Source organism: Cibotium barometz, chromosome 5 (assembly GCF_041138505.1).
Source record: "Cibotium barometz isolate CiBa-2024 chromosome 5, ASM4113850v1, whole genome shotgun sequence".
Classification (NCBI taxonomy): domain Eukaryota; kingdom Viridiplantae; phylum Streptophyta; class Polypodiopsida; order Cyatheales; family Cibotiaceae; genus Cibotium; species Cibotium barometz.
In genome coordinates, this window is record NC_141050.1 from 44,185,289 (window position 1) to 44,197,313 (window position 12,025).

General features: G+C 43.5%; 1 protein-coding gene across 1 annotated transcript in view; it reads right to left on the reverse strand.

Annotated features, from left to right (window-relative positions):
- LOC147638535 (AMSH-like ubiquitin thioesterase 3) overlaps positions 1-12,025 on the reverse strand; it is a 75,682-nt gene that overhangs the window by 30,152 nt on the left and 33,505 nt on the right. Inside the window, exons 6-10 of the mRNA XM_086798446.1 lie at positions 5,897-6,002; positions 5,765-5,811; positions 5,261-5,588; positions 5,064-5,153; positions 4,885-4,947 (exon numbers count right to left, since the gene is read on the reverse strand). Of these exons, the coding sequence (XP_086654572.1) occupies positions 4,885-4,947; positions 5,064-5,153; positions 5,261-5,588; positions 5,765-5,811; positions 5,897-6,002 (634 nt within the window). The remainder of the gene's footprint in view (positions 1-4,884; positions 4,948-5,063; positions 5,154-5,260; positions 5,589-5,764; positions 5,812-5,896; positions 6,003-12,025) is intronic.

Sequence of the window (12,025 nt, forward strand, 5' to 3'; positions counted from 1 at the left end):
TTTCTGTCCACACTGGAAGCATCTTCCTTCTTTGATGTGTTGCTCTAGCTCCTCCTTTGACAGCTTCTTGAAGATTGGTTTAGGCTTTTTGGTTTGATCTTTGGAATTGGATGATTTGGAGGTTACATAAGGCTTCTTTTCTGGCTTCTCTTGGTTCTTTGTCTTCTTTAAGTGTGGCTCCTCCGAAGAAGGCCCCTTCCTCTTTATCATCCACTTCATGTCATGAGATTCTGCATTCAATGCAGACTCCATCCAATCCTTCAAAGTATCTATGCGTGAAATATGCATGAGAGGATGTAAGAGAGGATTCAAACCTCCCTCAAACTTGCGGATCACTTCACTATCACTGATGTCAATGTATTGAGCAGCTTTGAGGTCGACCTCCCAAAACCGATTAATGTACGTTTGCACATTATCTCCTTGCTGATCCAACTTATCCCATTCTATGCACACCTTCTTCTTGAAGTCAATGGGCAAAAACTAAGTTCTAAACATCTCCTTGAACCAAGTTTTTGGATTGAGATTCCTGGTAACAAGTGCTAGATACCAATTACTAACAACTTCTTTAAGATGTATAGCTACCTGATGGAGTTTAGATTCTTCTGAGAAGTTCCGGTTCTTGAAAGCCAAATCAAACTCCCGGATGAAGGCTAAGATCTTTGAGATGTCACGGTCCTTCCCATCAAAGTATGGCAGTTTCACACTTCGATCTCCCAGCTCTTGCAGGTCTCTTTCTTCTCTTTCTCCTTGGTATCTTGAACAGCTGCCTCTTTCACCATCATGGGTAACTCTGTTGGTGATATATTAGAGGAAGCTATGACATAGGGCTCCAAGAAAACAGCTTGCCCAGGTGGATCGGGACCAATGATTCCCTTCTCATAGAGGTATTCCTTTGCAAACAGCATAGGATCACCTAAATCTCATTTCTTCACATAATCTTCAAAATGAGATACCTTGGAATGGTTGATGGTCTTCTTTGACACAACCGCTTGCACATCTGGATCGGTCAGCAGGTCCTCCATTTCTTTGATTCGGCGATGGAGCGCCTCCTCACCATAGGCATGAGAGTTACGCCGTATTTCTTCATTTTGGCCAAAGGATCTTGAAGTTCGTGGAGAATCACCACTTTGTCTTGTTTCCTTGTCAGCACCACCACCTCTTCTTTTTGAAGAAGACTTCCATTGACTCACTAGGATGAGCCAGCGATCTTGATCTCTCTCTGTGGGTTGACATCTTCTTCTTTAGCAGCAAAAGGCTTGTTCTCAAGGATTGTCTTCAATCACCAACAAGATAGAGAAGAAAACACTGCTCTGATACCACTGAAACTCGTTGAGGTTGCGTAACAAGCTTATCACTGCTAAATCACATTAATTGACTTCTAACCATGGCTAAAAATTGAAGTAAAACTTGTGAATTTTCAGCCAACAATACTTAAGCCAAATAGATGGAAGAATAAATGTGAGAGAGAGAGAGACGACATAGCATAAACCCGGAACGGCCGGGCCCCTTCACAAGAATATGAATTATTCCTCCAGAATTTTACAAGTGTATGGGCTGATTTGAATCAGCATGATACCGCCATCAAACAAGATAGAAAACAAAGCCTTTGGAATCTCCTAGTTTGTATTTGGTGGCCTACCACACACACACAAGTGTTGGAGAAACTCACCCGTCTGTGTGCCACCCCAATGGCCTACCAATGGGTCACACAACCGGTTCTCTTGTGGCAAGGATGCTTACAAGTGAGCCCTTTGATGAAGAAAACAACAAGCTCTTCTTCAACTCTTCAAAGCCTCTTCTTGAGTAGCACCTCCGTCTTCACATCATAGCCTTCTCTCTTGAAAAATGGTTCTCTACACTTGTAGAGAAGAAGCTAGTCTTCTTGCCTTCATGCTCTCAAAAATGCATAAGTTTACATGAACTCTCCTCTTCCAAAAATGAAGGGAATCACCTCCTTTTATAGGTGAATTCCTTTCTAAAAAGCTTTCTTAGTTCAAAATAAAAAAAGATTACACAAGTTAGGTTGCATGGGAAACTTTCCTTTGTCAACAAATAGAAAGAGTTAGTTCTCTTTCCCTCTTTGGAAAATAGAAAGAGATGCTTATAACTCAAGTTCTAAAACGAATTTGCATGTGCAACTGAAGAGACAGTTGTTGAGATGGCCCGGGCGAGTCACCACCTCACCTCAAAAAAGAAAATTAAAATTTAAAAAAAAATGCCCGGGGAATTTTTGACCGCTTTGATTCCGATTCCAGCCTCTGTTTTCCCAAACGATGAAAGGAAAGGCCTCAAAATTGACCTCCAACTTAAAAGGTACATATCTTGTAAAACTATAAAAATTGAAAGTAGTTTAAGTAAGAAACATACTTAACCTCCTGCAAAATACAAGTCGCTAGATCAGCAACCAGTATTATGCACAAGTTCGATGCTTTAAGATGAATGCCTAAATGTTCAAGCATTCTCAAAATTAGCATCCAATGCAAGCTCTTCAAACAGCTTATTGTGCATGTGCCTAAGGTGAGTACCATCCGTTCCATACACCTTTATCCATCTATACGCTCTCCCATAATGGTAAGAGTGCATAGTCCATCATGCTTATGAAGCATGTCCAATCATACTTCCCCACTTTTGGGATGGAAGCATGTCCATTCATGCATGCAATATTATGCTCGCCCATTTCGGAATAGAAGCATGTCCAATCATGGTTCCTTGGAAAAAAAACACATGTCCAATCATGAAGTCTGCCATGCTAGGTCAGACAACATGTCCAAGTTTTATTAACTTCAAAATTCTTGATACAAAATTCCCTGTAAGTTGATTAGGGTTTTGGATTGGGGATTTCTCACAAATACAGGAGGGTGACAGGGCTAGTTCTGGGAGCTGAGGGATTTCATGTGTGACCAAGCTCCTATCAGGCCTAACATGAGAGTTTTAAGTGTTGGTGCACTGTGCTCTTTTGTATCACATGTATAGTCGTGGGCACAAATCATCATGAATATGAAGGCTACCCACATAACACCTCGCTAAGTCCGAAAGGGGGTTTGTTGAGCTTCGTAGTCTACCTTGTGTCCGCCCTTTATGTGTGTGTATGTGTTCCTCCTAAATAACCTTCATATAGTCCTACTCTTATGAGTAAGTGTGTGTGTATAAATGGGAACACTCTCTTAAGCCTTTTCGCTAAGCAGTGACGTCAGCGACGTCAACACCTATTACGTAGATATTAACTTCTTTGATTTAGCCAAAGACCAAGCCTATAAAAAGGCCCATGTACTTTCATTTCAAATCAATCAAGTGAAGTACTTGTGCCAATCATTCTCGCACTTTCACACACTCACTTTGAGTCGCTATCACACTCTGCAAAGACTCCTACTCTTGCACACCATGTCTACAACCGGGTTGTCAGGCAATTTGGAACTCGTGTGAATTATGATTTCACACATTGAGTGTGATAGCAACTCATTTTGAGTTGCTATCACACTCTGCAAAGACTCCTACTCCTACACACCATGTCTCCAACCGGGTTGTCATGCAATTTGGAACTCGTGTGAATTGTGATTTCACACACATGGTATGGTGTGCACAACTACAAGCTCATATTTGATGAGACATGGACATTTTAAATGAAAGAGGACACCTGTGGAGGTCAAGATTTGATGTGGAGTCTTTACAAAGGTTTAACTAGCATGGATATGCCTAAAAGAAGGCCACAAAACATAAGTTTTATGTGATTTTATTCATTTATATGGTTTATTAGGTTTATAAGTGTATGTGTATACACTCACTAAAGTTGGGCGGCCAATAGCTAATACTTTATAAGTGAATACACACCAAAGGTGGACTATTTTAATGGATTATGAACAAAACACAAGATTGGGCGCCTGGAAGCTACAAACTAAAAAGGGCTAGGGAAGCTTATTTTGAGCTGGTCAACTTGCAAGAGAAGGCAAGGGGATTATTTTCAGCTGGCCAACTTGCATGTGTGGATATAATTGGCATGAGCGTGTGTTTTTCACCTCTCCTTCTCTCTTGCATTGACATGTAGGGCTGGTCGATGGCTATTTTCTGTGCTGGGCAGCCCCCAAACAAGCAGCACAGCTCTCTCACTCTTTCACATGCATGAGCCGGATTCTGGAAAGTTTCATCATGAAAAGCTGCTTGCTTTGCGAGATATCTTGAAGACCTAGCCTTGGGTTACAAGTGCAGAACTTTATGAGTTTCTGGGACAGCGCTCTCAGAGATTCGTCTTCTTTCTTTGATTGGATATCTTATGTACTTCAAAAATTACGGTGCTGGGCACCCGCATCCTTTGTTTGAAAGATTACTCCTGAGGAATAGAGAATTCCAAGGGGGGCCCGCCGTTCCGGTCCCTGTGTCTTGTGCAAATATTTATTTTTCAGCCCTGTGGATAGTTTGTAAATGGTTAATTTGTCAAAGTTCTTAGTCCACTGAGCTGATTGGTTACAGCTATACCAGAGCAGCCAACTGTTAGGCCAAGCCTCGCCAACACTTGGCTACTGCTGAAATAAATTAGCCGGAGATGCCATTGAATAACTTTACAGCTCGACTTGTGAGATCCCAACAAATGATGGCTCATGAATGTAGTCATCAAACCAACAAAAGATTGACACTAAAAAACACAAAGCAGAGCTTCTGTATGCCTTGTCATCCTAGACAAGTAGAAACTCAAAGCAGCTTTTACCTCACCTCCAGCTTACATAGCAAAATACAAAACAAAAGAACAGCCAAATGGATACATGGGATAAAAATTCCATTACTTTTTACTCAAAACTCTCTGAATCTAGGTTTGTTAGTGCTGGGTTTCCTATGCACTTTCTCAAGTAGAAATCTTAAGTAGAAAATACAACCCTTTCAAATTTAACTTACTGAGTCTGATGTTGCCTGCTGTTTTGGAATAATGAGAGCTGTCACAGAAAATGTAGCATTCTTCTGAAATCACAAGATAACCAACAAGTCAGAGTGCTTTCCGCTCTTCAAACCACCATTTCCTATCATCGCAACAATTACCCAGACTTTGAGCTTCAAGGTTGTGTCCTAGAACATACAAGGGATCCAGCAAGAACTCCACAAGTCTCAATATTGCTATTGGTGTTTTGCCAAGCAAGCTTCATAAACTCCTCCATCATTTTTGCCGACTGAAAGTGTAGTATCAAAGTACTAATCAATATCAGACGAAATTTTGTAGCTACAGTGACTTGCAACTGTAAGTTTTGAGTTTTATGAACAAAGACCATAATCTTACAATATGTAACTGTTTTGGGCCTTCAGTTTGTTTCAAGTCATCTGCAATTGTTGGCATGGACCCTGGCAATGGGTCATCCAGTTTCAAGTGCGGCAATGGATCCTCCGGCTTACAAAGTTGCATGAGATCAGCCATAATTGGTAAATCTTGTACAGGTGCAGCAACAGGTGGAGGTGCTGGTTGCCTTATCAAGCTTAGTTGAGAAGTAATGTCCACAGGCTTGGCATCAACCCGTCTCTCGAAAGTAGGTTCTGCTTCCAAGTCCATAGTGGCTGCGAAATTTGGAGCTTCTACGGCTGATAGTGTCTTGTTCCAGTTTTGATCCAAACTGTGTTCAAAAGTAGTAGTAAAACACTGTGATCAAAAGGCAATCCTTGCTTCAAAGATTCCCACACCCCCCCCCCACAAACAAACAAAAAAACAGACGAAAAAACTTTATAAGCACCAAATAGGATGCCTTCCCCACACAACTAGTTTACAGCAAAAACTAAAAAAATACCGTACCTTGATATCTCCATAGATGTTGCATCACTATAGCTCGGGTACTCAACCTACAGTAAGTAGTAGTCTGTTAGGATAGCTGTTAGAAACATGAAGTTGAGAAGACAGTTCATAGAACGGAACAAAGTTTGATACCCTGGCTTGTGTGACAGGAGGGTTCCAGCGGGCCCGCAGGCCATCTGGCCCCAAGAAAGAGTGCCTTGATAGCGTCTCCTTGTTTGGGGGGAGAAACTTTAATGAGCTACAACACAGTAAACAAGTAGTCGCCTATGTCAAAATCCACATACTTCTGAAGGCATAACAGATGCTTACCAATTTAAGTGTAATACTTCTAATTCTTAACTGAACACTACATTACGCATGGCCAACCACATTTCAAAGATCTTGAGCACTGCAATAGAGCAAAGAAGAGCATAAACGTTATGAACAAATACAAGGATTTACATCCAAATGGCATGTGTTTTTGAAAATACATTGTTAGAATAGCTGGGGTCCAGCTAGGATTAAGTGTTGGATATATTGGCTTGGAAGTGTTGTTACAAGCTAAATGACGATGTCCATCATGGAGTACAGGATAATCCTGCACGTGACACCACTCACTCCTGGTCTCTAAAAGATCGTCCTTACTTCTCCTTGCCAAGAGGGCCAAAATGGCAAAGAATGAAGGGGACGAGCAACATCTGCCTCCTCACAGCAAGTCTTGGTCGGATGTGAGGTAGGAATTTTTCACCTCCAATTTCCTAAGACACCACCTTACCACACTGGGCCAACCTCCATGTTGGAGGTGACAATTCTCATAGCTACTCTCGGGTTATCGCATGACTAGAAGTTGTGGTGGATTATCCCATATGCAAGAGCATGGGAAGTTGAAGAGCCATATATAGGGTGTGGTGGCACCTTGTCATAGATATCTCCTCCAACTGAGTTTTGGGGGGAGCAATGGCTAGGAGATGGGAGCCCAGCCACCCACGTTGCTCAGTGCCATAGGGTGGTGTGCATGCTACTGAAACTGGCCTCTGATAGAAACCAGAGTGCGGTAGACTAGCAGTCACCCGTCCACTTATAGTCTAGATATGAAAACAGAAAAGATTGGGGCTAGAGTGCCCAAATCTGAAAACAAAGCGACACCTGTTGGCCCCAAAGCTTGGCGCCCCTTGCGATATTTCCTTATTCAATTCCAAAAGTATGAAAGGCTGAGTACAACAAAAATCAACCAAGAGATTACACCTGTATGTGCAATCTGACGGCCCACAATACCTCTTAGCACAGAGGATCCACGTGCACAGATCTGTGTCTCAAAGCAACACACTATGCCTCCCTCTAATCAGCCAAGACCACTAAGCAGGGCAGCCATGAGCATACATCTGGCATAACTCAAGCACATGATTCAACATCTCAGCTCATACATACATGTACTCTTCAGCCTCTGTCTCCACCCTTGTCAATCTGCCATACCCCTCCTCTCACAAGGGGCCAGATAACTCAAATCTACAACAGACATCAAGCAGTAGAAAGAGAGACAGATGAACAGATGCGGAGCTTACCAAAATCAGCCCGTGAATATGCACTGGAGGAAGCAACGGTACCAATCTGTACTTGCAGGCACTTGTTTCCACAACCCTGCTTCACACGTGGGTATGTACTTGTCTGTACCCTCCTCCTTGCATCCAACTCTATGCTGTACTTGACTGTACAGATCTGAAAAACAGCACTGTACCAGTCTGTACCGCCTCGGGATACGTGCCAGAAGCTGTCCTTGCCTGCAGCCAGCACTTGCACACACATGTACCTGCGCAGCTAGTAGTAGCCGCCTGCTGTTTTGATGCTGGTCGCCTGCGCCGCCTGCAACAGTGATTCCTAGCACCTGTACTTGCACCTGATCTGGCCGTACAGTGTACCTGCAGAAGTACAGAACTGTACTTGCAGTCGTACAGCCTGTACTGCCTGAGTTCAGCAGCTGCAACCGCCTGTTGCAGCCTGTCTCTGTTCCACAGCTCAGCGCCGCCTCTGTCCACAGCAGTACTTGCTGTCGTACAGACCTGTACGGCTACTGTACAGCCTGCTCCAGCACACAGAAATCAGCAGCAGCAGCCCTAATCAGCAGTCGACGACTCCTCTTCCTGCTTTTCCACGCATGAGAACAAGCAAGTATGCTCCACGACTCTTTTTCCCAAAAATAAGAGAGAGAGAGAGAGAGGAGAGAGAAGCACACACTCCAAAAGTGGAGTGGCCCCCTCCCCATAATAATCCTAGGGCCCCCCCCACTTTAAAAGTTATTAAAGTCCCTAGGGGCCACTAAGGCCTAGGGGCAACTTTAATAAAACATTAAAATACTAATGTTCTAGTTCCCCCCTTCACACCTAGGGATGTCCACACATCTTTAACTCTGTCCGGGCACCCCCATGTGAATCATTCAATATTCTGACTCAGCAACCACCATGCCCACACTTGTCGACGGGAAACTTTACCTCGTACCTTCCTTTCTTTATGTGCCAGTATCTGCTCTGGAATCAGAACCTCATCAAGTTCCTCAACTTCCGGCTCAGCCTCATCTGATACATCCTCAGGCACATCCCCACGGAAAGGTCTAAGAAGACTCACGTGAAAAGCATTGTGAATCCTCCAGTGATCTGGTAACTTCAAACGATAGGTTACCTCACCAATCTTTTCCAAAACCTGAAAAGGCCCATAATAACGCATGCTCAATTTAGGGAATAAGCGCTCTTTACCCTTCATCTTCTTGAGTCTAGCCTTTTCAAAGCGCAAAAGAACCCAATCACCCAATGCAAACTATAAATCACGTCTGTGACGGTCTGCGGTTTTCTTTTGCTTCTGCTGAGTTTTCAGAGTGCCAACTTAACCCTCCAATAAGCTTCATCCAAACTTTCCACATACTGATCAGCCTCAAAGATCTTAGCCTTTGTATGCAAAATGGGTGGTACCTTCTTCCCTCCTTCCACAATCTCAAAAGGCGCCTTGCCTGTCGAGGTATGTACAGTGTTGTTATATGCAAACTCCACCAAAGGAAGATACTTTTCCCATTGTTGCTTGTGCTCTGACACATAACACTTGAGAAGATCCAACACTGTAGAGTTAGCCTCTTCTGACTGACCATCTGTCTGTGGATGAAATGACGATGAAAACTTGAGAGTTGTACCCATGTTGTCAAACAACCCTCTCCAGAACAAACTCGTCATCCGTGGATCACGGTCACTAATGATAGACATAGGCAAGCCATGATACTTGAAGATGTTCGCCATGAACAACTTCACCATATGATCCACTTTGATCGTCTTACGCACGGGAATGAAATGAGCCTGCTTACTGAACCTGCATATGATAGTCCAGATGCCATCATTTCCCGTTTGTGTCCGTGGAAGATCAAATATAAAATCCATGGCAATGCTCTCCCAAGGTCTATCTAGAATAGGTAAAGGCTGTAATAACCCTGGTGTCTTCTGACAGTCAAACTTTACCTTCTGACATACAATGCATTGCCTCACAAAGGCATCAACATCTCTTCTCAAAGTTGGCCAATAAAAGAAAGTCTCCACTGCTTTGACCGTGGCGTCAATACCTCTATGACCTACATACGGTGGAGCATGACTTTCAATCATAACCTTGAGTCGCAATGGCCTGGTAACACACAGTCTGCCATGCATCAATAAAAACCCATCCCTGAGGGTATAGTGCTCATGCCGCTGACCCTCAGACATCTGATCATACAACCTTTCAAAGTCCTCATCATGGGCATACTGCTCTTTCATTTCATCAAGCTCATGATGATAAGCAAGTGAAACTGCAGAGACCTGTGGCTTGCGTGACAAAGCATCTGCCACTACATTCTTTTTGCCTTCCACATGCACAATCTGGAAGTGAAACATTGACAAAAAGTTTGCCCAACGCATATGCTTCTCTGAAAGCTTAGTCTGCGTGAGGAAATAACGCAAGGTTTGATGATCTGTCTGTACAGTGAAATCAGCCCCAAGCAAGTAGTGTTTCCATGTAGAAAGAGCGTGAATTACAGCCAACATCTCTTTCTCATAAACCTGTAAATGCTTCTCAGCATCTTGCAAAACTCTACTCTCATAGGCTATCACATGTCCCTCTTGCATGAGAACTGCACCAATGCTACTTCCACATGCATCACACTGGACAACAAAAGCCTTTCGGAGGTCCGGTAACACCAATACTGGGTCCGAAGTAAGCTTTTCTTTGAGCTTTTTGAATGCTGTAATTTCCCGATCAGCCCATCTAAACGGAGTTGCCTTCTTCGTCAAAGCATGAAGAGGCAAAGCAATTTCAGCAAAGTGCCGTATGTAACGCCTGTAATAGGAACACAATCCTAGAAAACTGCGTACATCATGCACGGTCCTCAAAGCTGGCCAATTAAGTATTGCTTCCACCTTTGCTGGATCCATACGGACTCCATGCGCAGACACAATATGCCCCAAGAAATGTATCTCTTGCAAAAAGAACTCACTCTTCTTGCCATTAACAACCAGCCTATGGTTTCTGAGTTCTTCAAACACAATGGCCAAATGCCCTCTATGCTCTTCCTCAGTTTGTGAATGCACAATCATATCATCAAAGAATGTGCCCACAAACTCTCTATGAGGCCTGAAAATCCTGTCCATCATTCTGTTAAATGTGGCAGGCGCATTTGTCAAACCAAAGGGCATAACCAAGAACTCATACAACCCAAACGTGGTTCGGAATGCTGTCTTATGCACATCCTCGGGTCTAATGCGTATCTGATGATACCCACTTTTCAAGTCAATACGACTAAAAACTGTGGAGCCCTGTAAGCGGTCCAAAATGTCATCGATCCTCGGTATGGGGAATCGATTCTTGATGGTTCTTGTTCAGCGCCCTGTAATCAATACACATGCGCCAAGAACCATCCTTCTTCTGCACTAAGAGCACAAGTGAGCAAAGGGTGATGAGCTAGGCTGTATCAACCCTTTATTCAAAAGCTCCTGCACCTGACTCATAATCTCTTCCTGTTGGGCTGCACTAACATGGTACGGCGGTCTATTCGGTGGAGTACTACCAGGAATCAGATCAATGGCATGATCTTCTGGCCTCTCAGGAGGAAGTTCTCCTGGCAATGACTCGGAAAAACAGTCTTGAAACCCACATAAGAAATCAGTCCTGTCCTTATCTAACATAGACAAATTAGACTTAGACTCATCATCCTGTGCATCCTTTACATAAATCAAGTACGCGGAAAGATGCTATTTCATTACTGATGAAATCGCCAAAGCGGATACAATAGGAACAGATTCCCCTTTGAGTTTTACATCCAATACATGTTCTTTGTGAGTCACAGTGATCTTCCTATTGTAAGTATCCACCACCGCATGTACTTTGTGGCACCATGGCATCCCCAACAAAACATCACAGCCATCAAGTGGCATGATAAAGAACTCTTCGCTGTCCACATAACCCTGCAAATGAAGCCGAAGCTTCCCAATGATAGGAGTAACGGGTTCTGCATACCCTGGACAAGCCATATTAGCCTCATGTAACGGCCCCATCTCCTCTGCGCGAATCCCCAATCGGCCAGCCAAATCTGGTGAAATGAAGTTGGCTCTAGCACCTGTGTCAAAGAACTTAGAAGATCAAGGCATTCTGATCTCTCACTTTGCTCCATGCCCTGCACAACTCTGTTGCTTCACCACCTGGCTGTTCCCCCACAAGATCAGGAACTAAGCCTGCAGAAGGCTTTTGTTTCTTTGGCTTGGGCTCTCCTTTATTGTCAGAGTCCTTTTGGGACTCTCTTTTGGGACAATTGAATGACATATGCCCCTCTTCAGTACAGTAAAAACACTTATGAGCATCTCTCAAAGCCTATCTTTCCTCAGAAGTCCTCTTGGGCATTGGCAACTTCTTATACTTCGTCTCTGAAGACCCTTTAGCATCACGAGAAGCATGCCCAAATTTTTCAGCTTTCTTGTCCAATTTCTTACTGCCTTTAAACCCAAATGATCCACCAGTGAGTAACGCATTAGCTGTCATAGCATTTTCAATCATCTGTGACATGTTCGTTACTCTTGTCTTGATACAATAATCTCGTACCTCTTTGGGCAGCCCACAACAATACTTCTCTACCTGCTCAGACAATGGCACCGCACGATAAGAAGTCACTCGGAGTAAAGCTTCCCAAAACTTCTTGTTATAATCCTCCAAATTATCACACTTTGAAGCATCCAATTTGTGCCATGCGGTCATAACATCCAACTCAAATGTAGATGTGAGCCA